Source organism: Chrysochloris asiatica, unplaced genomic scaffold (genome assembly GCF_000296735.1).
Source record: "Chrysochloris asiatica unplaced genomic scaffold, ChrAsi1.0 scaffold00074, whole genome shotgun sequence".
NCBI lineage: Eukaryota > Metazoa > Chordata > Mammalia > Afrosoricida > Chrysochloridae > Chrysochloris > Chrysochloris asiatica.
In genome coordinates this window covers 14,566,845-14,589,242 of record NW_006408592.1, presented here as the reverse complement: position 1 = coordinate 14,589,242, position 22,398 = coordinate 14,566,845, and the positions used below count along the sequence as shown (strand labels likewise).

Sequence of the window (22,398 nt, the reverse complement as noted above, 5' to 3'; positions counted from 1 at the left end):
AGACAGAACCCCAGCTCAAACAACATAATGCATATCATCAGGACTGGGCTAGAGGGAAACAGAGGGGCTCCTGGCACCTGGGAGTGGTCAGGGAGGGCTTCCTGGAGGAGTTACCACCTGAGAAGAGCCATGAAGCATAGGTGAAGTTTACTAGTTAGAATTTCAGGCAGAGGGACCGGAGTGTGCAGAGCTCAGGAGCAGTGAGTGACTGATGAGACTCCACAGGGGCCAGATGGCCAGGTTCTTAAAGCCTGGCTGGGGGTCTTAGACTCCCCATCCTGCGTGAATGCTTTGGGAGGGTTTGGGGCAGGGCATGGCATAAGCAGGTCATGCTCAACCTTAACCCTCTCTTTGAGTCAGGCTGCCCTGCCACCTGCACTCCTTAGGAAGCCCTGAGCTGGGAGGCCAGAGACCAAGTTCTAATGCTGAATTTTCCCTGTCCTGCTATGTGACCTTGAACAGGTCTCATATGCCCAGGAAGGGCTGGATTGCACCTTTCTAGGAGTCCTCTGGGACTCTCTGAACGACAGCAGCTAGGAGAAGGGCTCGGCTGCTCTGGGCAATGGAGCTGGTGATGGTGGCAGAGATTCAGGCCAATTGGGCTGGATTGTGGCCAAGGGAAAGGAGCCAGGGAGGATTTCCTAGGAGGGAGAAGGGGTTCAGGTTTTGGGAGGAGCCCAGGTGTTCCTGGCTCAGAGACTTGACTTGGTGTCTCCTCCTATAGAACTGTCTCTGGCCAGGTGGGCAGCAGGAGCTTCTGACTCGGGACAATGGTGATTCTTCAGCAGGTGAGCACTCCACCTCCTATTGGACTTTGTTGTTCTCAGCTCATGGAGCTGCTGACGCTCAGAGTTCGAAATAAGCTTGTTGGGGTGGCTCATTTTGCCACCATCCCATACTCTCTCATCTATATGGTAATTGTGGGACATCCTTCCTAATCCTTTCTCATAATGAACAAACTCCTATCTATGCTTCAAAACCCAGTTGTGAAGTTATTTTTTTCTGATTCTCCCAGACCCAATTTTGAACCTGTTCTCTCTGGTATGCCTGTCATCATAAACTTTCCTCTCTCACTACACTTACTTCATTGGTTGGTGTGGTGGCTGTGTGCCGTGGAGTCAGTTCCAAGTCATAGCGACCCTGTACAGGGTTTCCGAGGTGGTAAATCTTTACAGGAACAGAACGCCTCATCTTTCTCCCGCGGAACAGCTGGTAGTTTCGAACTGCTGACCTTGCAGTTCGCAGCCCGATTCATAACCACTGAGCTACCAGAGCTCTTTCATTGGTTAGAAACTCTTTATTGGCAAACGTCTCAGAATCTCCAGGCATTCCATGCAGTGGAACAACATGTGCAAAGGCCCAAATGTGAGAAGGGGAAGATGAAGTTGGCAAAGTTATTGGTGCTGACCAGAAAGGGCCTGAGAGCTTTCCTGAGAACTTTGACAGGCAGTGAGTGAGGGGTGCCAAGGCCTGAGTGGAGCCCCTGGTCTTACAGGGAAAACAGCAGAGCTGCAGCCCCTGAGTCTTGCTGCCTCCCTTCCCACCCGGGCCACAATAGCCTCTGACCCATGGCCTTCCCCGTGATCAGCACAAATGTCTAATAAGCTCTTGACTGGGTTTCCAGAGCCAAAAATGTGGCTCAGAGCCAGGTTGGCCTGGTGTTAAGTCCTAGGTGTTTTTTTTTTGTTTTTTTTTTTTGCGGGGGGGGGGTGTTGTTGTGGGAGTTGGTCAGCAACTTCACGTCCAAGGCCATCCAGGATAGTGGGTCAGCTTTGTTCTATGGTCCTGAGGTCACTTGGGGCCAGTATGTATGTGAGTGTGTATGATTGTGTTTATGTGAGAATACATGGAAGGATTAGAAAGACAACTGGAAGGATCTGCTCCCGAGTCCCTTGGTCTAAGAACCTATACAAATGCCCATGAGAGACGGCCAGAATCAATGAGTGTTTGCTGGGTGATAAGGCCTGTGTCATCCTTAGAGAGAAGGCCTGGGTGTTTGAGGGCATCTTCCTCCAGGGGCTTCCAAGGCAGGCTCCTGGCTGACTGGGTGGCTCCTCCTCTCCAGCTGCCCCCTCTGAACACTAGCCCACCTCACCTTCTGGGAGCCCATTGCTGGGAGCAGGTGTCTGCAGGGGAATTTTCACCTCTGTGCATCCTGCAAAGAAAAAGCACATTTCCTTAACTTCTTTGGTCCTAATAAAGGAGCCAGCTCTGGGCACCCAGCCAGCGTTGTGGCTTCACGAGGCAGCTGCCTGGAATATTGGGCTGCCCCCTGTTGGCATGGCTACTCTGGTAGAATAGTGGTTACAAGTTGAACTGCTAACCTCAAGGTCAGCAGTTTGAAACTACCAGTTGCTCCTCAGGAGAAAGATGAGGCATTCTGCTTCTGTAAAGATTTATACAGGGTGACTATGAGTCGGCACCAACTCCATGGCACATAACCAAAATAACCAGTCAGCTTCTCCGCAGACCTCAGTGTAAGCTGCTATTTCGTTTGGGAGCCTTCCCTGTCCTGCCCACATTGGAGTTTGGAGCAGACACTGACATCTTTCCCTGTCTACTTGGGGCCTCCTGGTGAGCCATGGGATTGGGAGTCATCTTTATCCCACTTCCCAATGTCTCATTGGGGGTCTTCCTCTTTTTCTCTGACCCTCCATCTTACCCAGCATGACATCTTTTTCCAGCGACTGTTCCCTCCTGACAGTATGTCCAAAGTATGAGAGACATTTACTGATGAAGATCAAGGAACACAGCCTTCGGTATGGATTGCATCTCAATGTCAAGAAAGCAAAAATCCTCACCACTGGACCAATAAATAACATTCTTATCAATGGAGAAAAGATTGAGGTTGTCAAGGACTTCATTCTTCTTAGATCAACTATCAACATTCGCAGAAGGAGCAGTCAAGAGATCAGACGACGTATTGCATTGGGCAAATCTGCTGCACAGAAACTTTTTTAAGTGTTGAAGAGCAAAGATGTCAGCTTGAGGACTAAGGTGCGTCTGACCCAAGCTATGGTATGGATATGGTATAGCCTCATATGGATGCGAAAGCTGGACAGTGAATAAGGAAGATAGTAGAAGAATTGTTGCCTTTGAGTTGTGGTGTTGGAGAATACTAAAAGTGCCATGGGCTGCCAAAAGAACCAATAGATCTGTTTTGGAAGAAGTGCAGCCAGAGTGCTCCTTGGAGGCCAAGATGGCTAAGCTTCGTCTCTCATACTTTGGACATATTGTCAGGAGGGAACAGTCGCTGGAGAAGGATGTCATGCTGGGTAATATGGAGGGTCAGAGAAAAAGAGGAAAACCCCCAATGAGATGGATCGGCCAAGTGGCATCATTGATGACATCGAGTGTGACAGCGGTAGTGAGGTTGGCCCAGGATCGGACATGGTTGCGTTCTGCTGTGCATGGGGTCGCTATGAGTCGGTTCTGACTCGATGGCACCTGACAACAACAACAACAATGTCTCCTCGGCCTCAAGGTGGAACTTTGTGTGCATTTGCCAAATGAATGAAGTATTATTACACTGTCATTTAGTCTGAGCAACTGAATCTTGGCTTCATCACTGTCTAGATGTGTGACCCAAATTACTGAGCTCAAACATAGGGATGTTTGAGAGTGAAAGTACATGAGTCTAAAATGTTTGACATAAAACCAAATATTTGACATAAAACCAAAACCAAACCTATTGTTATAAAGTGTATTCCAACTTATAGTGACCCTATTGGACAAAGTAGTGTCATTAAAGTGTCCAAGGCTGTAAACACAGAGGGGAGTAAACAGTTTTATTGTTTTCCCTTGGAGCAGCTAAAGGGTTCCAACTGCTGACTTTGCAGTTAGCAGCCCAGGACCTAACCAGCTACACTACTAGGGCTCAATAAATGTTAGCTACTGCACTCATACTACTAATAAAATATCAATGGTGTTCCTGTGTATGAGATTTCTCTCTGCCTTGTTCTCTCACAGTTTGAGATAAAAATCCAAGGAGACTTCGCAGGAGTTGATGGTTCTTTCTCTTTTGTGTATAATATCCACATGTGGGACTTACCAGTAGCAGAGATTAAATCACCGATCCATCATCCACCCACCTACCCAACCACCCACCCATCTATCCACAGGATGAGGGTACAACAGGGTACCAGGCACAGGAGACACATACATACAGGTCTGTTAGAACTCCAATCTCTTCCCTCATAAAAAAGTTTGCCTCCATGGCAGTCCTATGTGAATTCTGTACACTTGATCTTCTTACCTGAAAAGCAATGTGAGACAGCGTTTTATCACTACAAGGTTATGACACAGGGACCCTTATGTCCATCTCAGAGCAGGACACTGAGGCCCAGGTAGAGTAAATTGGTACTGCCTGAGATGGGCTGGAGTGGGTCCAGACAGACTAGGGAGACATGATGGAGAGAGATGGACAGCAGGCAGGGAGAGGAGCTCTTGGGAGGGAGCCACCATGCAGGGGTGGTGGCAGTAAGCCCGGGAGTGGGAGGTTCCTGTCCTCCTTAGGAGGCCAGGTTGGGCTGTGAGATAGTTGCTGTAGCCCCTCAAGTGTAGATGGGGAAGAGTCTCAGGGAGATGCTTTTGCCCAAGAATGCAAGGGCAGCTGGTGCCAGGACAGGAATGAGGGCCCAGAATGTTACAGCACACATGACTCCCCTCTTCTAGGACCCCAGGAAAGGCTGCACAGTTTCAGTATGACGTGATTTCCAGCTCTGTGATGGGACCAGTGTAGGGACTAGATGTACTTTGTCCAGATTCGTGGGCAGAGAGAAGTTTGAGGATAAATTTGTGGGCGGTTGGTGATAGTCGGATGGCCCTTTTATCAATATATAATGTTCTTTGTTTCTTGTAACAGATTTTGACTTAAAGTCTATGTTGTCTGATTTTAGTAGAGCCACCCTGAGCTCTTTTGGTTACTATTTACATGGAATATCTTTTCTCAGTCTTTCACCTTGAATTTATTTGTGTCTTTGGAGCTAAAGGGAATCTCTTGTAGACAGCTTATGGTTGGATTATGTTGGGTTTTGTTGTTGTTATTTGTTTTTTAAATCCATTCTGCCACTTTCTGCCTTTTAATTCTATAGTCCATCCAGGTTTAAAGTAATTACTGATAAGGAAGGACTTAGTTCTGTGGTTCTGCTATTAGTTTTCTATATGTTATTATGTTGGTGTTCTTAGGTGTCATCGAGTTGGTTCTGACTCATAACGACCCTATGCACAACAGAACGAAACACTGCCCAGACCTGGGCCATCCTCACAATCACTGTTATGTCTGAGCCCAATGCTGCTGCCACTGTGTCTGTTCATCCACTGAAGGTCTTCCTCTTTATTGCTGGCTCTTACTTTACCAAGCATGATGTCCTTCTTCAGGGACTGATCCCTCCTGATAACATGTCCAAAGAGCAAGAGATGAAGTCTCGTCATCCTCACTTATAAGGAGGGTTTGACTGTACTTTTTCCAAAATAGATTTGTTTGTTCTTCTGGCGGTCCATGGTACCTCCAATATCCTTTGCCAACACTATCATTCAAATGTATTGATTTCTCTAAGGTCTTCTTTATTCATTGTCCAACTTTCACATGCATATGGGGAAATGAAAATACGATGGCTTGGGTAAGGAGTACCTTAGTCCTCAAAGTGATATCCTTGTTCTTTAACATTTTAAAGAGATCTTTTATAGCAGATTCGCCTAATGTAATACATCATTTGATTTCTTGACTGCTGCTTCCATGAGTGTGGATCGTAGATCCAAGCAAAATGAAGTCTTTGATAACGTCAATATTTTCTCCGTTTATCATGATGTTATTTATTGGTTCTGCAGTCAAGAGCAATAATGACAAGTGAGGACTTAATTCTGTGGTTCTGCTATTTGTCTTCTGTGTTTATGTATTTTTGTCATTTAATTCTTCCATTACTGCCTACTTTTGTGTTTAACTGTTTTTTTTTTTTAGTCTACCGTTTTGATTTCCATCTTATTTCTTTTTCTGTATTTTAAAAATTATTTTCTTAGCATCTTAACTTCATAATAATGTAGTCATGAATTCAATAGAACAAATACAAAACCCTGTTTCTTTAATCCCCTCCCTCTTTCATCCCCTCCCTCTCTATGTTATTGTCACAATTACTATGCATTTTGTGCTGATTAAAATAGATTTATAGTTATTGTTCTATGCATTTGTCTTTTAAATCACATAGGGAAAAAACTTCACCTTCTACTTCCACAAAGCTTGAAGGTTGGTCAGAGGTGGAGGCTAAGGGTCTTCTCATGTCTTCTAGAAGTCCTGGTGTGGCACTGTGGGTTAATGTGTCACACTGCAAAGCCATTTGAACTACAAGGTTGGCAGTTCAAGCTTACCAGCTGCTCCTTGGAAACCCTATATAGGGTTGCTATGGGTCAGAACCGACTTGATGGCACTGAGTAACAACAACATATCTTCTAAACATGTGTCCAGCCCTAAGCATGAGCAGACCTTTTTATTTATCTATTCATTTATTTCTTTTTCTCCTTTTAACCTCTGACAAAATTCCTCCTGGCCCAGACCTGGATCCCAACACCACTGCAGCCTCCCCAGACAATGGAAGAAAAGTGCTAGGTTTCCTGGCAGTGTTTTCTCTGAGTGAAATAGTGACTCTATGCATGAACAGTGTCCTCAGCGGCAGCCAGCAAGGCCTATGGGCGGGGCCTGGGCAGAGCCAAGACTTGTAAGATTCTTTGCTATATGTGTGAGCTTTTCCAAGCTATCTTTCCCCTCAAAGCATCTCACAATGCAGTTTGTCTTCCCAGGCTTTTTTCAAGTGTTTATTTTTTGCCCCAGGTGGCAGTCAGTAGTTCACTTACCTTGGAATGTTTTTGACCAATGTTCTCCACGCATAGCAGAGGTGCTTCTCAAGAGAGTTCCGAGTTAGGGAAATAAAGGTAAGCCGTTTGCATTGTTCCTTCAGAAATCCCCAGACACATAAAAACAGACACCACAATTGTTTGAGAACAAGACCCACGGGGCTCCCTCTGGCCTCAGGAACCTGCACCTGGATGCAGGCTGCTGTCTTTAAGACCTCCAACAAGCTGGGAGGGGTAGGGAGGAAAATGTAAATGCCACAAAGATCTCCTATTAGGCTTCATTTATTATTATTATTATTTAATTATTAGCTATTTGTTTGGCTGCTGTAAACCTTTAACTATTTTTCCGAGACCTGATAAAGTTGATTCTGACAGTTTTTTTCCCAGAATTTTCAGTGTTTCTCTGGAGGGATGGCCTCTTGGAGTTTCTTTTTCATCGACATCACTTACAAATGAGAGTTGAAACAATTATTTTTGTGCCAACTTTCTGTATGTCTTTGGGTAGGTCCCTATTGCCCTCTGTTGTTGTTATTGTTAATTCTGACTCATAGTGACCCTGCATAGGCTTTCTGAGGCTATAAATCTTTACAGGAGCAGAAAGCCTCATCTTTCTCCTGGAGCCTCAGTTAACCCATCTGTAAAATGGGTTGGACTGGATGGTGGTGAGAGCAATACTAGGGGGTCTGTGTGAGACACCAAAGAAGTAAAGAGCAGAGGGTAGTGGGAAGACAGATAGGGGCTCAGTGGAGCTTTGGTGGTTGGGTGGGTACAGGAAAGAGAATAGAGACTATTTTTGGAGAGGTCCCTATGAGGTCAGGGTGACAAGAGATGAGGTTGGAGCTGCAGTGAAGCCCGATTCTGGGAAAGGATCTGAATGTGATGCTAAAGTGGGTCACTTGGGCATTTCACTCACCTCCAAGGCTGTTCCCCGGGAGAAAGATGAGGTTTTCTGCTCCCGTAAAGATATACAGACTCAGAAACCCTGTACAGGGTCACTATGGGTCAGAACCGACTCCATAGCACATAACCACCACCACCACCAAGGCCTAGTTCCCAGGCCACTCTCAGAAAAGGAGCTTATTCTCAAGTTTTATCTCTGGTGGTGGTGGGTGGGGAGGGCTGGCTCCAGGCAGGTCCAGACTCTCAGCACCCTGCAGGGTCTCTCTCCCCCAGGGGGCCTCTCTGCACCCAGTGGGCCTATTTGACATTCTCTTCCCTGTCTCCTCTGTTTCTCTGTGCTTTACTGTTTCTTCTTCCTAGATTGTCCTTCCTTCTTAAGTTGGCCTGAAACATGCCAACACTAGGTGTCTCTTCAACATGACTTCCTCCAGTTAGTAAAAACCAACACTCACACAGCATTTACTCTAACAGGCACTGATGTGAGTGTATTGTTCATGTTAACTTGTTTAATCTTCACATGAGCCACATGAGGCAATGCTACTATTATCCCGTCCTCAGACAGATGAGGAAACAAAGGCACATGCCCAAGATCACATAGCTAGTGAGCTGGCAGAGCTGGGATTGAACCTAAATCATCTGGCTCCGTAGTACCGCTTCTTAGTCCAGCTAGCTTGTCTCTCCAGAGCTCTTCATCTCTTATCTAGTGGTACTATCCTTATCTGTGTCTGTGTCTGTCTACCCCACCAGGCTGGGCGCTCCGAGGGCACGTCTTGTATATCAGTGTCCCCGTGTGCTTTGCTCTGAGCCTGTGTTCAGTCAAGGCTGGTTAAAGGGATAGATGGAAAAGAATGCTTGGACATTTACCAACTCTCCCTGGGTCTGAGGATCTGATTCTTGTTCAAATAGATTCCCATAGGCTGGTGGGCAAAAAGGGGTGTACTTGTTCTTGGTTTGACTGGAGAAGGACCCCTTCTGAGAGCAGGGTTCCTGAAAGCACATGGAGAATGGGTAGGTTTCACTGAAGTCAGTAGGCTTTGTACTAGACGGCAGAGCCCTAGGTTCCCTCACAGGAACTTTGGGTAGAGCAGCACCCTGGGTCTGTTCAGGACAGCTCTGAGTTCTGGAAATGGGGACTGGAGCCCTTGAAGAGAGAAGAGAAAGGAGCAGAGAGGGTAGGAGGGCAAAGATAAATGGAGGTGGGGATGGGGATGGGTTGTCAGAGGGTCACAGGACCTGGGCATTCCATGTCCTCTGACTGTGGGTGGTGGCTGGTGTGACTCAGAGCCCAGCACAGACTCTGAGCTGAGTGTCCAGCTTGGTGCTCACTTGGGTGAGCTGTGAACCATTAGGGGTGGGTGGGCTCTCGGAGGAACACCTCCCCTCCCCCAGGTCTCACGAGCAGGGAGATTACTATTTACCATACCAGAGACAGGCTCTTCAGCCAGCCCACTCCACCCCACAGCTTGCCCTCCAGAAGCAAGGTTTGTGTTTGCCTTCACTGCACAAGAGGCAGAACGGTCGGTCTTAAAAAACTCTTGGAGTTTATTGCGTTCAACTCTGTAACCTTCCTGCACTTCCTTTCCTGGAAAGCATTCTGATTTTCTCCAAAACTGCAGTTACAAGGAAGCTCCAGGAGCCACGGTAACTCCGGGGACATGCGGCAACCACTCCTGCGTTCCAAGCGAAGTCCCACAAGGCTGGGGTGTTGCTGGGGTCCCACTGAGATGAGAGGGGGCAGGACAGCGCAGGCGTCACCTAAGCCGCCGTTGCCATGGGCCCGCGGCAGATGGCCCGGTTTAGGGTTCCCCCGCCGGCGGGCGGGCGAGCTGGATTACGTGAATTAGGGAGTCCAAACCCTGTCGCCGCGGTTTCAGCCGCTGCCAGACCCTCCGCGCCATGGAGCCCCCCGTAGAACCTGCTGACGCCGCCGAGGCGGTCACCGAGGTCACCAAGGCCTCTGAGGCCGTTGAGCCGCCTGCTAAGCAGCCTGGCAAGTGGGCGCTGGTTCGAAGCCTGAACCAGGCGCTGAAGACCTTCGCGGTCATGCCGGTGAGGCCCGGGTTGGGACAGGGAGGGGCGCGCGCTGGGGACACCCAGGCCTGGGTTCCCCGTCTGGCCAGGGGGGCTGCAGGGTCACAGAGCGCTCGAGTGCGCGCGGACCGAGCCGAGGTGCCGCCTGGGTCCTGACTCCCAGCTTAAATTTGGCCCAGGCTGGCCCTTCCCAGGCTGTGGAGTTTTCCCACCTGGAAAATCCAAGAGTGGGAAAGGGCTTCCCAGCGTTTGCCGGGGGTCCCCATCACTGGGAGTGCTTCCAGGTGCACAGGGCGTCCCAGTTAGCATCTGTGGAAGGAAGGCAAGCCAGCAACAGCTCGACAACTGGACAGCTAGCTGGACGTTGTACCTTGCTCACAGGTGTCACTTGGCTAACATTTCCCACTTGTGAACATAGAGCTAATAAATCCATTGTCCCAGAGGGCTGATGAGGATCAGTGAGGATACAAGAGTCCCCAAACAGATCCCTTTTCACTCCACAAAGGGGAGTTGAACACCAGGCCCTGTCTCAGAGGAGGGAGGAGGCACAAAAGGCCTTGTGAGAAATTAATTTTAATCCCAGCCTGAGCTTGATGCCTAGGAGAAGAGGCTAGACAGCAAGTATAACTTGATTTGCATGGATCTCTCATCTTCACATCTGCACTGACTCCATCCATTCTGAAGCCTAAAGAGATTAAATGATTTATCCAAAATCACACTGCAAGTTAATGGCAGGATTGGGACTAGAACTCAGATCTCCTGACTATGTGTTTCCTGTGGATGTGTGCTCTCCTGGAGGAGCACTTTCCTGGATTGTGGAATCATCATGGACTTCATGAAAATGGAACTTAGAGACAGACCCATTCTAGGAAATTACTACTTGGGGGCCCAGAGTCTGCTGAGCTGAAGACCCTCTGCACCAGCCACTCCTTTGATAACTGAGCAGCTGGACCTTGCCCTGCGCTACACAGTCACACCGAGACACCTGTCATGTTATAAATTTATAAACGAGGTCTGGAATGAAGTGGGGGTGCCCCTGACAGTGTGTGGTCATCACTAGCTGTGGGGTGTAAGCAGGGATCCACATGCAATCATGGGCTGCCTGGGGAGAGGCTGGTGGAATTAGACTTGGGAGCCCGGACTCCTTTCCAAGACACCCTCTTCTCAGCCCTCCCCTCACCCACTGCCCCTCAATAAAGCTTCATGTTCTTTTTCATTTTCTTTCCTTTCCCCCCCTGCCCCACCCCAGCCAGTCCTGGGTCCGACTCTGTCTTCCAGTTGTTACAGTCATTGATTTTGAGCACAGGCTGGGACAGGTGATCAGCCAGATGTTCTCTGGGCCAACACTTTGGCATGGGGCAGCAGCAAAGCTGGAGGGTGTGGTTCTAAAGCAGTTGTGAGGATTAAATGAGGTGCCCCAGGTATTCAGTGGGTGCTCAGTGATCATGAATTCATGAATTCTGGACCACTCAACATTTTCTTGAAGAAAGTCTATGTTTAGAGCCAGCTCCCATCACCTGTAGCTAGAGCCTGGTGACAGCTGTGGTTGAAAAGATTGGGCTCGTATGGGAGGTTGAAGAGGTGGTCTTGGGACTCACTGAGCCCACCTCTGTGGGATGCGGAAGCCAAGGCTCAGAGAAGTCTGACTTGTCCCAAGTCATGGCCAAGAGCTCTTGTCTTTTGACTGACAGCCCAGAGCTGTTTCCACTAGGCCACTTCCAGAGGCTTAATTCATTGTAAATCAGTTTTATCAACTGTTATGTTTTCAATGACTGCTTTATATTAACTTACATTCCTACTGTTGATGTTGTCTAAATTCTCTCCGAATCCTAGGAAATTTAGGAAGTACCCAAAAAAGAATCCTCTATTGCAATCAGAATACAATGAAAACTATTACTCTTAGGCCAACTAGGTCCTTCATGGCGGGCTGCTGTCCATATCCAGTCTCCCCTTCTGTCACCAGGCCCTGTCTAGAGACCTCCTTGCTGTTTTTTGTTGTTGTTGTTTTCAGCCTCGGAGCCTTGACACTTGCCATTCCCTCTAGCTGGGCTATTACCCTTTGGCGCTTTCCTTGGCTGGCTCCTTCAGGTCCCAGCTCAGAGGTCCCCTCTACAGAGTTGTTTCCCCAAGGTTGGCTGACTCAGCCATTCTTTACCTATGGGTGTGTTTATTTTCTCCCCAGCACTCATCACTATCTGAGGTGATGATGTCAGTATCTTTGCTCAGTTTTTTATTTTCTATCTCTTCCCAGTTAGAATGTAGACTCCATGGTCACTGCTTTCCCCCAGCACTTAGATCAATCCTGACATTTGAAAGGTATTCAACATGCCTGTTGAATATCTCAGTGCTGGAAGTGATTGTGCAAAGTCCATTTCAACGACTCCGGCCTTTAGATTTGGATCCCTTAAGCTCTTGCTGAGTGCATAGTAAGAGTGAAACCCAGTGCTAGATACTCCAAGGCACGAAAATAAGAAACCCTCTCCCCTCAAGGTCTGGCTTTCCCCAAAAGCCAGGAAAAAACCTGTGGTTGAACTCTTGTCACAGCGCAGAACAGAGTTACTACTACAGCAGTGAGGATCCACTCTGGGGGCACTGGAGGATGTAATATTCACCCACAGTATGGATAGTACCCCACTTTTGGGCAGAGGAAGTGATGTGGGTGGTTTGGTGTTCCTACCTAGACCCCAATGAGTCTATTGTACAAATGTGGGTATAGAGCAGCGTGGGGAGCCAGGCTTTGGGTAGGGCTGCTGCATTTGAAGCTCTCCAGCTGTGTGGCCTCAGCTCTTGCTCTCTCCCAGCCTCTACTTACTCATCTGTAAAGTGGGGAGAGTGATGGCTTTCATGGAGGAGGGGTTGATGATTCTGCATAAATGCCCAGTCCAGGGCCTGGCCACAAAAAACTTTCAAAAGTTCTTTCTTCTTTTCCATAGTTGGCAAAAGAATCTGGGGATGAGGGTGGGGCATATGGGGCTACCTGGAAGGGGTGCCCAAACCCCTCCCTGCTCACCTGGCTCAGTTATCTCTCTCACTCATAGGGAGATTATGTCTGGATGGACCTACGATCCGGGCAGGAGTTTGATGTGCCCATCGGGGCAGTGGTGAAGCTCTGTGACTCTGGGCAGATCCACGTGGTGGATGATGAAGGCAATGTGAGTAGCTCCTCAGCCCTCCCTCTTGCCCCCATGTCCCATTGCCCCCTAGCCTTTGGGAAGTGACCTGAGGCAGAAACCTGTGCCCAACCATGCCTCCATAAAGCCATCCCCACCACCCAGTGTGAGGGGACCTCGCCTCCTGCCGCAGGATATTTGTTGTATGTACTTCCATATGCATTTCAGCCCATTCTGCCTTGTATTAGAGATGTTTGTGTGTGTGTTGGGAGGGTGGGAGTGACATTAGACTGGCAGCTCTTTAAACATAGGCATGCTTTGTGGTCAGATACTGGATTCAAATCCCATCTCATGGGCACTTATTAGCTATGCAAGCTTGGCCAATTTGTCTTCCCTTCTAAGACTCAGTTTCCTCTTCTGTAAACTGGGACAACAATAACTATCTCACAGGGAACACTGGAACTGCACTTATTATGCAAGGTCAGAAGTGCAGCTTCTCTGGAGAAAGATGAGGCTTTCTGTTCCCACAAAGATGTACAACCCCAGAATCCTATGCAGGGTCACTATGAATCAGAACAACAACATCAGGTTATTGACACATAAATTAGATTATATGCACGGAACACCTCAGTAAATTTAGTGTCTGACGGCGCTTGCAGTCTCCATCTGTTGGGTCATGGAATCAAAAGGCCATAGGAATTCATCATCCATCTTGACACTGCCTTGGAGGCAGGCTAACAGATTAACCTTTTCTCTCTCATGGCCTTGAAGCATAGGTAGTGACAGTGAGACCTAAGGGAGGGAATGAAAGGTCTCACTCAAGTTAGGGGCCTGCCCAGAAAAGGGGGTCCAGAGGGGAAGGCCTGGGGCCTCAGAACATGTGTGCACATGTGTATGTTTGTGTATGAGATGGGTACATGTGAGTATGGTGCCAGAGACAGAGTGGTAGTAGCTTAGCAGGAATCCGAGGAACCTAAGTAGATTCAGTCTCCCCGTAATTTGTGCTGTGTTGGGTACTGTGCACGCTCTGGGGACAAAGAGATAAAATCTAGTCCCTGCAAAGTTAGAAAAAGAGAGTGCAAAGAATTGGAGCAGAAGGCTCTGCTGGGCCAGGGAGAGAAGGATTCAAGGCCTCGAGCCCAGATACCGGGCATCACTGATATCTCTCCACTCCTACGGAGCGTTCCCCTCCAGGTTTGCAAAGCCTTTGGACCCAGGTTCTCCCTTTGGATGCTCAAAGCTCTGTGAATGTCAGGAAGTTATTGTCTAGGGGAAACTGAGGCACAGAGAGACACTGCCATGACCAGTCACACAGCTAACAGGTGATGGTGTTGGGATTACAGCCTAGGACCTCTCTGACTTCAAGATATGCCTTTTAACTCTCAACATCTCAGTGGAAGCTTTGCCTCCTCTATCTTTGATGCTAGGTTCTGTTAACCATGCTTTTAACCTGTACGTTAGAACCAGAGCACCTGCAACATCCGTCTCTCCTGGAACTCCAGTTCTCAGACTGTCTAGGAGCCATTGTGACGTTGCAGCCATAGAAAGGGGGACCCAGACTGGGCTGGCAGCACTGATGGGCCTATGAACCTGCCTGGAACCCCCAGGGGGGACAGGGACTCTGCCTGAAGGCTTCAGTTTCACCTGGGTCATGTTGCATGTCAGATGGTGTCCCATAGCTCTGTCACCAGATCCTAGAGGTCCCCTCCCACCCTGCCCCCACCAAGCCCTGAGAGTGGATGCTGTAGAAGGGGGAAGGGCATGACAGGTGGTAAGGAGCAGGTTAGGGGGCTGGGGACTGCTTTGCCCCTCTTCAAGGTGCTTTCCCCTTACATCCCTCCCCTTCAGGCCATCATCTTTACCCCTCAGTCTTCCCACCAACTTCAGCACCTGAGGACAAGGACCAGGGGAATCGCCTCTGATTCCCTAGGGCATAAAGTTCTCCATGAAGACTAGCGGAATGAATGAATGTACAAACAGATGGAAGCTTACTGTTCCAGTCCTCACTGAAATTCCAGTGAGCTGTCTTTGTCTGTCATTCCTCTTGTCAGGTACGCACCTCCTTCCCTTCCTGCCTCTGTACGTTTAGTTCCAGGCCAGTTCTTTTCCTTAATGCTCCCCACTCCCTCCAACTGGCCATGTGTGTGAAACCTCTCTCTCTCTCTCTCTCCCCGGCATGCCTTTGGGCCAAGCCTTGTTTTTTGCCCTGGTTACACTTTAGCCTGTGTCTAGGGACTTGTGGACATTGAACTCCGTTGGGAGCCCAGTGTAGGAGAGAGGTGGGGAAAAGGCTCAACTCTGCCATTTACCTCTGTGGCTGTGTGATTCTGGGTGACTCACTTTACCTCTCTGAGCCTTGTAAAACAAGGGGGTAGTAGTTCTCTCTGACAGTGGGGAACAAGTGAGAACATGTGTCTCCTTTGTAAAACTAGAAAGCATTAAAGTATTAGCAGTCAGCTCTTGGTTAGCATTTACCAGGCCCCAGAAAGGCTATTATTGGATCAGATCATTCCCCAACATTTCCAGGAAGAAGGGAGTCTTACCATTGCCATTTTACAGATGAGGTTGGGATGGCTCTGGAAGGTGCAGGTTATTTAACTGTCAGCCTTTTAACCTCTGTGCCGACTCTCATGGGAAAGAGTTGTGGAGTCCTGAGATTGGGTAGAGGCAGGTAGGAAGCCAGCCTGTCCTCTCCAGCCCATGCTGGAGCCAGGGAGTAGACACCAGGCAGGGAGAATTTCCCAACTGGATCTACTTCTATCAAGAAAAAGTATCCTGGAGAAAGGAATGTTCCACACAGGCGTGGGAAGTCCCAATGGCTTCTCAGATCTCAGGACTGGGCCTTAAATGCCTTGGGGAGGGCCTCACTGGGTTGAAATGTCAAGGAAACCAAAGTGGTTGGCTCTGGCTGGCCCTGACCCAGACTCCTTTGAGGGCCCTTCAGTTTTCTCATGTAAAGTGAGGGGTCTGGAGTTGGGGACTTCTGGGGCCTCCATCAAAACTCCAGCGTCTCCTTCAGACCTGGTACCCAGCAGTTAGCAACCATCCTCATATGAGGCATCATTGACCAAGGAGGCATCGGACATGGAATAACACCCCCACGAGTTCCCATCTTTGGAGCAAATCAGGAGACCGGGACACTGAACTCAGACTATGTCAATCAGTGTGACCACTGCCTCGAGACATCCTAGAGGAGGCCCCAATCCTGCCTGGGTGGAGGTGTGGGCAACATCTGAAAGGATGAGTAGAAAGAAGGTAGAGGGACCAGCATGAGCAAAGTCACAGAGGTGGCTAGGGATGTGAAGACCAATCTTTCTTGGCTCGGAAGTACAAGAGTAGTCGGGACAAAGGCTAGCCATCCCTGTATGCAGGGCCTTGAATGCCAGGTCAAAGAGTGTGAGGAGAGTCAGGTAAGGGCTGAGGGACAGGGTCCAGACTGGTACTTGAGGAACTTCCCAGAATTGGATGGAGAGGTGGATGTAGGATAGAGAACAGCAAGAGGCACCTGGCCAGGACCAGGTGAGAGTTGGTGGTCCGGATCAGGATGGGAACTTGAAGTTGTTGAGGAAAGTACTGCCCACTCAGTAGCCCTTAAAAGAGTTGATTCAGCAGGACCGAGTGACCAATCAGTGATGGAGTACAGGGAGAGGGATGGGGTCAATGCCCACATTCCTACTGCCTGGTTGTGGTGAGTAGTTATCCCAGAGGGAACCAGGAGGAAGAGAAGATGCAGGAGGACTTGACATGTGGAAATCTTAGGGCTTGAGCTGGGAAGTGGCAGAAAGGTCACTTTGTCTTCCAAAGTTAGATTTCTGCTTGATTTAGGTTCTGGAATTTGGTGACAGGGAGGGAGCCCCAGGGAGCCATGAGGGATGGATTGTAAGTCTGACTCCCGTTGCTCTGAGAGGCGGGTATTGTACGCAGAAGGTGCTGTAGACCACAGGGTGGGGTGGGGAGTAAGGGGGGAGTGGAGATTCCAGGGCATTAAACAAAGCTAGCTTGAGGCTCCATAGGGTAAGTACTGAATTGCTAACCTCAAGGTCTGCAGTTCTAGCCCACCAGTCGCTTCACGGGAGAAATATGAAGCCTTCTGCTCCGGAAAAGATAATAAAAGCCTCTCTGCAAGCTCTCATTCAAGAGCCAAAGCTATTGTCTAGATGCTTGTCTACTTGCCACCTTGTGGCAGCAAGAAATATTGCAGGGCAGAGTGGATGGAGCCTTGCAACAATCTCAGACTTCGTTTCAGTTTCATTTCACCCAACCTCTCCCCACCAGCCCCCCGCTAAAAAAAAATTTGCTGTGGAGTCCATTGTACCTTCTAGTGACCCTATGGAAGAGAGTGAAACTGTCCCAGTCTTTCCAAGGTTGTAAGTCTTTGTGGAAGTGGACTGCCACATCCTTCTCTAGTGAAACAGTTGGTGAGTTCAAACCCACCTTACAGTTAGCAGTCAGCGCTTTTAACCACTGTACCATCAGGGCTGCGGCTTCATCTCCCTGGCACTGACAGTTCAGCCCTTGCTCCACACACACCAGCAAGTCCTGTAAAATACCAAATGGGCCCAGTTCTCACCTGCTGTCAGGCTTTCTCTAGAATGTGCCAAGTCCTCACCAACTTTAAAGGCTTAGCTTGGCTTTGGCTGTTCCCCCCCGCCCCCCCTCCCCCCACAGCATCTTAGAATGATCTCTTCCTCTTTATTCAGGTCTCAGCTCAAATGTCACCTCCCTACAGAGGTGGTTCTCTGACCATCAGTGACATTGCTAGGGGCATGTAGAGGGGCCAGATGGCACCAGGTGGCATTGTCAGAGGGACTGACACCAAAATGACTGTCTATAAAAAAATTTTGTGCAGTATTTCAGCAGAAATTTGTGATTTTTTAGATAAAAATATCCTTGTAACAACAAAAACATTTTTATATAAGATCAGTTTTGTTGTTGTTGTTAAGTACCATGGAGTCAGTTCCGACTCATAGTGACCTTTTACAGGGTTTCCGAGGCTATAAATCTTTATGGGAGCAGAAAGCATCATCTTTCTCCTGCGGAACAGCTGGTAGTTTTGAACTGCTGACCATGAGAGTAGCAGCCTGATTCGTAACCACTACACTACCAGAGCGCCTTATAAGATCAATTTAGATGTACCAATATACCTACAAGGCTAAAACTCTATACTAATTTACTTTTCGAACTTTCCCAATTACAATCTCACTAAGAATCCTGTGATTTTGCCGTCTGTACTCACTACAAGCAAGTGCTGTAGTATTCCATTTCAATTTGTGTTTTTATAATTGCTGTTTTTGTCAAATTTTCTGATATTGTGGTAATTAGTATTATGGCCCTATATCAATAACTTTTTAAAGAATGCAATAATAATTAAAGGAAAATAAGGAGCTCTGGTAGCATAGTGGTTACAAATCGGACTGCGAACCGCAAGTTCAGCAGTTCGAAACTACCAGCTGTTCTGCGAGAAAAAGATGAGGTTTTCTGCTCCCGTAGAGATTTACAGCCTTGGAGATCCTGCACAGGGCTGCTATGAGGTAGAACCAACTCCACGGCACATATCAACAAGAAGGAGAAAAGCACTGTAATTACTAATAAAGTTCTGGTATGGCGCTGTGGGTAAATGTGCTGGACTGCAAAGTTGTTTTGAACTGCAAGGGCGGCAGTTCAAGCTCACCAGGTGCTCCTTGGAAACCCTATTCAGGGTTGCTATGGGTAGGAACTGACTAGACGGCACTTAACATTAACAATGTTGTAACTAAAAATGCTATAATCAATGTAGAAAGAACTTTTTTAGTATTCATCTAATTTAAGGACCATTATATTTCAGCAAGTTACAACTATATCATTTATTATTGTCTTGTTAAAATTGATCAACATTACTAAGGGTTGTGTATGGTCTTGCACTGGAGGAGGTCCGGGGGTGGACCTGGAAGTGGGGGTGATACCACTAATTACCTAGGGACTTGCTCCTCCACTCCCCCTTCCTCACATACGCCACCTGTTCATTTATTCTTAGCAGGATCTGAAATTACTTCTTATGTATTTGAAGTCAAGACTGTCTAACATCAATGATTAATTTCCACTTCATTCTGCAGAGTGACTGGGGGATCTCTGATTCCAGATTCCACTGTACCCCAAACCCAATAAAACCACTGCTCTCAAGTCCATTCCAACTCATAGTGGTCCTATATAGGGTTTCTAAGACTGTACGTCTTTACCTGGGCAGCCAGTCTCATCTTTCTCCTGTAGAAGCTGGTGGGTTTGAGCTGCCCACTTAATGCTTAGCAACTCAATACCTAACTCACAGCACTGAAGTCCTCGCCCTGTGCATCTGTTAGGTCCACAGAGATTCCTCTAAGAGGAGGCGTTGTCCTCTACTGGAGGGTGAGGATTGTTGCTGTTGTTACGTGATGTGGAGTCAGTTCTGACTCATAGAGACCCTTTATAGGGTTTCCAAGGAGCTGCTGGTTAGCTTGAACCGCCGACCTTGAAATTGAAATGGACTTGTAGTCCAGCGCATTAACCCAAAGAGCCACACCTGGACTCTAAATGCATTTTTGTGCATTTTGAGAGATTAATTCCACTCACTCTGAGTACTTTAGCTCCACCTTGCATTGTCGTTAACGAGGCCTAAGTGGCGCTGTGAGTCAGGGTGAGGATGGGCGGATTAAAACTTGTTAAAACTGATTGGGTTTGGCTATGAGATAGGACTAGCCGTCTAGCAGAGTTGCACACAACTCAGGACCCCATGGATCCGGTCCCTTCCCTTACAGTGTGCGGCCCTGGCTCTCAGAAAGCAACTTGATGTGGCCGCCCCTTCCTCCCTGCAGGAACACTGGATCTCCCCACAGAAGGCCATGCACATCAAGCCCATGCACCCCACGTCGGTCCATGGTGTGGAGGACATGATCCGCCTAGGGGACCTCAACGAGGCTGGCATCCTGCGCAACCTGCTCATTCGCTACAGGGACCACCTCATCTACGTGAGTTCAGCCTGGCTCCTCCCACCCAAAGTCCCGCCGCCTCCAGCCTCAACCCCCTTCTGCCCAAACCCCTCCTGTCCAGTACAAAGGAATACCCCTTCCGGTGGGCAAAGCCTCCTGAGACTTCCAGGCAGACCACTTGGGACCCACCTCCCTGTGGCTGTTCCACCTGTTGCTCATCCTCTCTTTTGAGCCTTGGCTTGTGTGGTGTGGTTGGGGAGGGGGCGATTTGTATCACAGGTTTATGTGCCTTTTGTAGACCTTGAAACCATTGGGGGACCAGGATTCATGAATCCGACTCACTGAGACTCCATGTAATTAATGGAGTAGAACGCTTCAGAGGGTTTCCTCAGTCTTTCCTAAGGGAGGGGCTGCTGGGTGGGCTGAAACTGCCAGCCTTTCAGTTAGTAACCAAGGACTTGACCATCAGACCACCAGGGCTCCTCTTATAAAGGAGAGGGAAGCAAGACAAACAGGCAAACAAAACACCTTCCCTCTGTGACAGTGGTTCATGTTTATAAGTTCTCTTTCTCTCTTTCTCTCTTTTTTTTTAATGGGAGGGGAGAGTAGACTTGTAAGCTGGCAGCTTGTGGGGAAATCAGCTTGATGTTTTATATTCTTGAATAACCTGACTGGAGATCAAAGAAAACAAATCAAAGAAAAGTTTTCTGGATTTTCCAGAAAACCCTGAGATCTGCACATTTGCCTACTAGAAGTTCTCCTCGGTAGTCTCTCTGACCTCTTTTCTGGTTGAGGATGAGGGGACAGGGAAGGAGCCAAAATGAGATGGATTAAGTTGTCTTCCTGGTCGGGAAGCCAAGCCACAGGACTGGGAGGGTCCCAGCTCTGACAGTGTGTGGGCCTAAGGTTCCAAGTGTCTACTGGTCTGAGGATCTAGGCTCAAGAATTAGGTTTCAAAGAGATTCCTTGATTTTCTGAGTCCATGATTCTGTGCTTGGTGGAGGAGATAGGATTGGAGCAGGGCTTTGAAGGAGCAATAGTACCATTGTCTCACCCAGAAACCATACCTATCCATAACCATGGCAACCCCAATGTCTGCAGGGATTGGGTTACCCTAGGCGGCAGCCCTACACACTCAGGATTTCCTCAGGTTACCAGGAGTCTGGCCCTTGCTGGCTTGGCCAGACAGACATTCTGTCCCTTACTGTCTGCCCTGGGCTTGCCTGCCTCCAGCTGGCCTGCTCCCAAGAGCCTGAGGTACAGCACCCCAAGGACACAAACCAGCCCTAGAGACCCCAGACCAGGGGGAGCACTGAGAGGACATCTAGCAACCCCTCATTGTGGGATCCCAGAAACCAAAAGTTGTCCTTGAGCCCTATTGGGGGTCAGTGGTAGGGAGCCTGGGACCCAGTGTTCCCTAATGCCCAGCAGGCTTCTTGCTCAAGTCTCCAGTAATACAACCAGCCCTATGGAGCCACAGGGTGTGGTGAGAGAGAAATAAGGAGTAATTCCCAAACTTGTGACCCTGATTTTCTTCTTGCCCTTGTGCTGGGGAGGGTGAGTCCTTGTCACGGAAAGAATAGGACTTATTTCCTCCCATCACAGACAGAACAACGGTAACTAATTTTTTAATATATCTTCAAGAGAAGGATGAGGCATCAAATACACACACACACACACACACACGTATATGGAGTCTTGGGTAGCGTTGTTAGGATAAGTAATGGACCACAAGGTTGGTTGAGCCAAAAGGAGATCGGCAATTTAAAGTCACCAGCCACTCCTCAGAAACCCTGAGAGTTTGGAACCTCATGATCCCTGTGTGTCAGAACCAACTTGGCAGCACTTAAGAACAACATATATATATATATGGAGCTCGACTCGATGGCACATAACAACAACAATATATATATATATTGGTTGTTGTTAAGTGCCATCGAGTCGGTTCAGACCCATAGTGACCCTGAACAGGGTTTCCAAGGCTGTAAATCTTTACGGGAGCAGATAGCCTCATCTTTCTTCCGCGGAGCCGCTGGTAATTTCGAACTGCTGACCTTGTGGTTCGCAGCCCGATTTGTAACCACTACGCTACCAGAGCTCTCTCTCTCTATATATATATATATATATACCTGGTGCGGCACTGTGTGGTTAATACGCCAGACTGCAAAGCCTATACAGGGTCACTACAGGTCAGAATCAACTTGAAGGCACTTAACAACAACAATGACATATATATATACATATATAAAATCAACTTGACATCATTGAGTTTGAGTTTGGTATATATATTTGTTGTTGTTGCTAAAATAATGCCGTTGAGTTGGTACCGATCCAGAGTGACCCTGTAGGAGAGAGTATATATATGGTCCTGGTGTGGTGCTGGGGATTAATGCGCCAGACTGCAAAGTGTTTGAACTTCAAGATTCATGCTTACCTGCTGCTCCTCAGAAACCCTATACAGGGTCACTATGGGTCAGAACCGACTCGACAGCACTTAACAAGTATATATATATATATATTTGTTGTTGTTGTTAAGTGCCATCGAGTCGGTTCCGACCCATAGCGACCCT

The 22,398-nt window shown here is 48.2% G+C and overlaps 1 protein-coding gene across 1 annotated transcript in view; it reads left to right on the top strand.

The window, feature by feature from the left end:
• The first annotated feature begins 724 nt into the window (after window positions 1-724).
• Window positions 725-22,398, top strand: part of MYO7A (myosin VIIA) — a 92,739-nt gene continuing 71,065 nt past the window's right edge. Inside the window, exons 1-3 of the mRNA XM_006865017.1 lie at window positions 725-788; window positions 12,816-12,929; window positions 19,715-19,867. Of these exons, the coding sequence (XP_006865079.1) occupies window positions 771-788; window positions 12,816-12,929; window positions 19,715-19,867 (285 nt within the window). The 5' untranslated portion in view covers window positions 725-770. The remainder of the gene's footprint in view (window positions 789-12,815; window positions 12,930-19,714; window positions 19,868-22,398) is intronic.